An 880-nucleotide genomic window follows, 5' to 3' on the forward strand; every position below is an offset into this window, starting at 1 on the left:
AAGAGACACTAAGCTTCGTGTGGAATTGGAGGTGGTGGGTGAAGAAAGGGAAATATAAACTGGACTTCTCGGAGCTTCAGGGATCTCAAAGGTGTTGACTTCTCTGATAACAATGGTAGCATTAGCAGAGGGGCCAGGTTCTCAGGTGGCAGCAGCCAGAACTTCTCTGGGAAAAATGGAAAAGTGATAGCACAAAGAGGCATCGCCAGGTCTTAGTAAGTCATTCAGAAATAGGGCACTGTCCATATGTCATAAATTACAACCATGATGCAGAACAAGAAAGAGTAATTAGTAAACTCAAGAATTACTCTTGAAAATCAGCTCTACTTTTTTTTTTTTTTTTTGCCTCGTTGCGTCAGAAAGAGCAAGATGGGTCACCAGCAGCTCTACTGGAGCCACCTGAGGAAGTTTGGCCAGGGCTCTCGTTCTTGCCGCATCTGTTCAAACCGGCACGGTCTGATCCGGAAATATGGCCTCAACATATGCCACCAGTGTTTCCATCAGTACGCCAAGGATATAGGCTTCATTAAGTTGGATTAAGTGAACTTCCTTGAATGGGTCATCCAAGATACCTACCTTAACTGCAGATGTCCAAGAACCTACTTTGATCCCAACTCATTGTACATAAAATAAAAATACTCCAATTATGAGTGTTTTAATGTGAAAAAAAATAAAAAGAAAATCAGCTCTAACTAAATGAAGGCCATTTGTGTTTTTCTGTTGCAGAGTCTTAAAATTGAAGCCAGGAATCGAGATTCATGAAATCTTTTCAGGAGGTAAGACTTCTAATCAAAATGAAAGGTCTTATGAAATGAATGGAAACATAGATCCAAGTCTGGAATCATTAAACTTGGCGCTCAGGAGAAACTACAGAATGATT

General features: G+C 40.6%; 1 protein-coding gene across 1 annotated transcript; it reads left to right on the top strand.

The window, feature by feature from the left end:
* Positions 1-333: 333 nt before the first annotated feature.
* On the top strand, positions 334-659 carry LOC112917613 (small ribosomal subunit protein uS14-like). The gene has a single exon (XM_072738089.1). The coding sequence runs from the start codon at positions 370-372 to the stop codon at positions 538-540; it is 171 nt and encodes a 56-aa protein (XP_072594190.1). The 5' UTR covers positions 334-369; the 3' UTR covers positions 541-659.
* Positions 660-880: the final 221 nt, after the last annotated feature.

This window comes from Vulpes vulpes, chromosome 15 (assembly GCF_048418805.1).
Source record: "Vulpes vulpes isolate BD-2025 chromosome 15, VulVul3, whole genome shotgun sequence".
NCBI classification, from domain to species: Eukaryota; Metazoa; Chordata; class Mammalia; order Carnivora; family Canidae; genus Vulpes; species Vulpes vulpes.

Coding starts and splice junctions, on each gene's coding strand:
- LOC112917613 (XM_072738089.1), top strand. CDS start 370: ATGGGTCACCAGCAGCTCTACTGGAGCCACCTGAGGAAGTTTGGCCAG.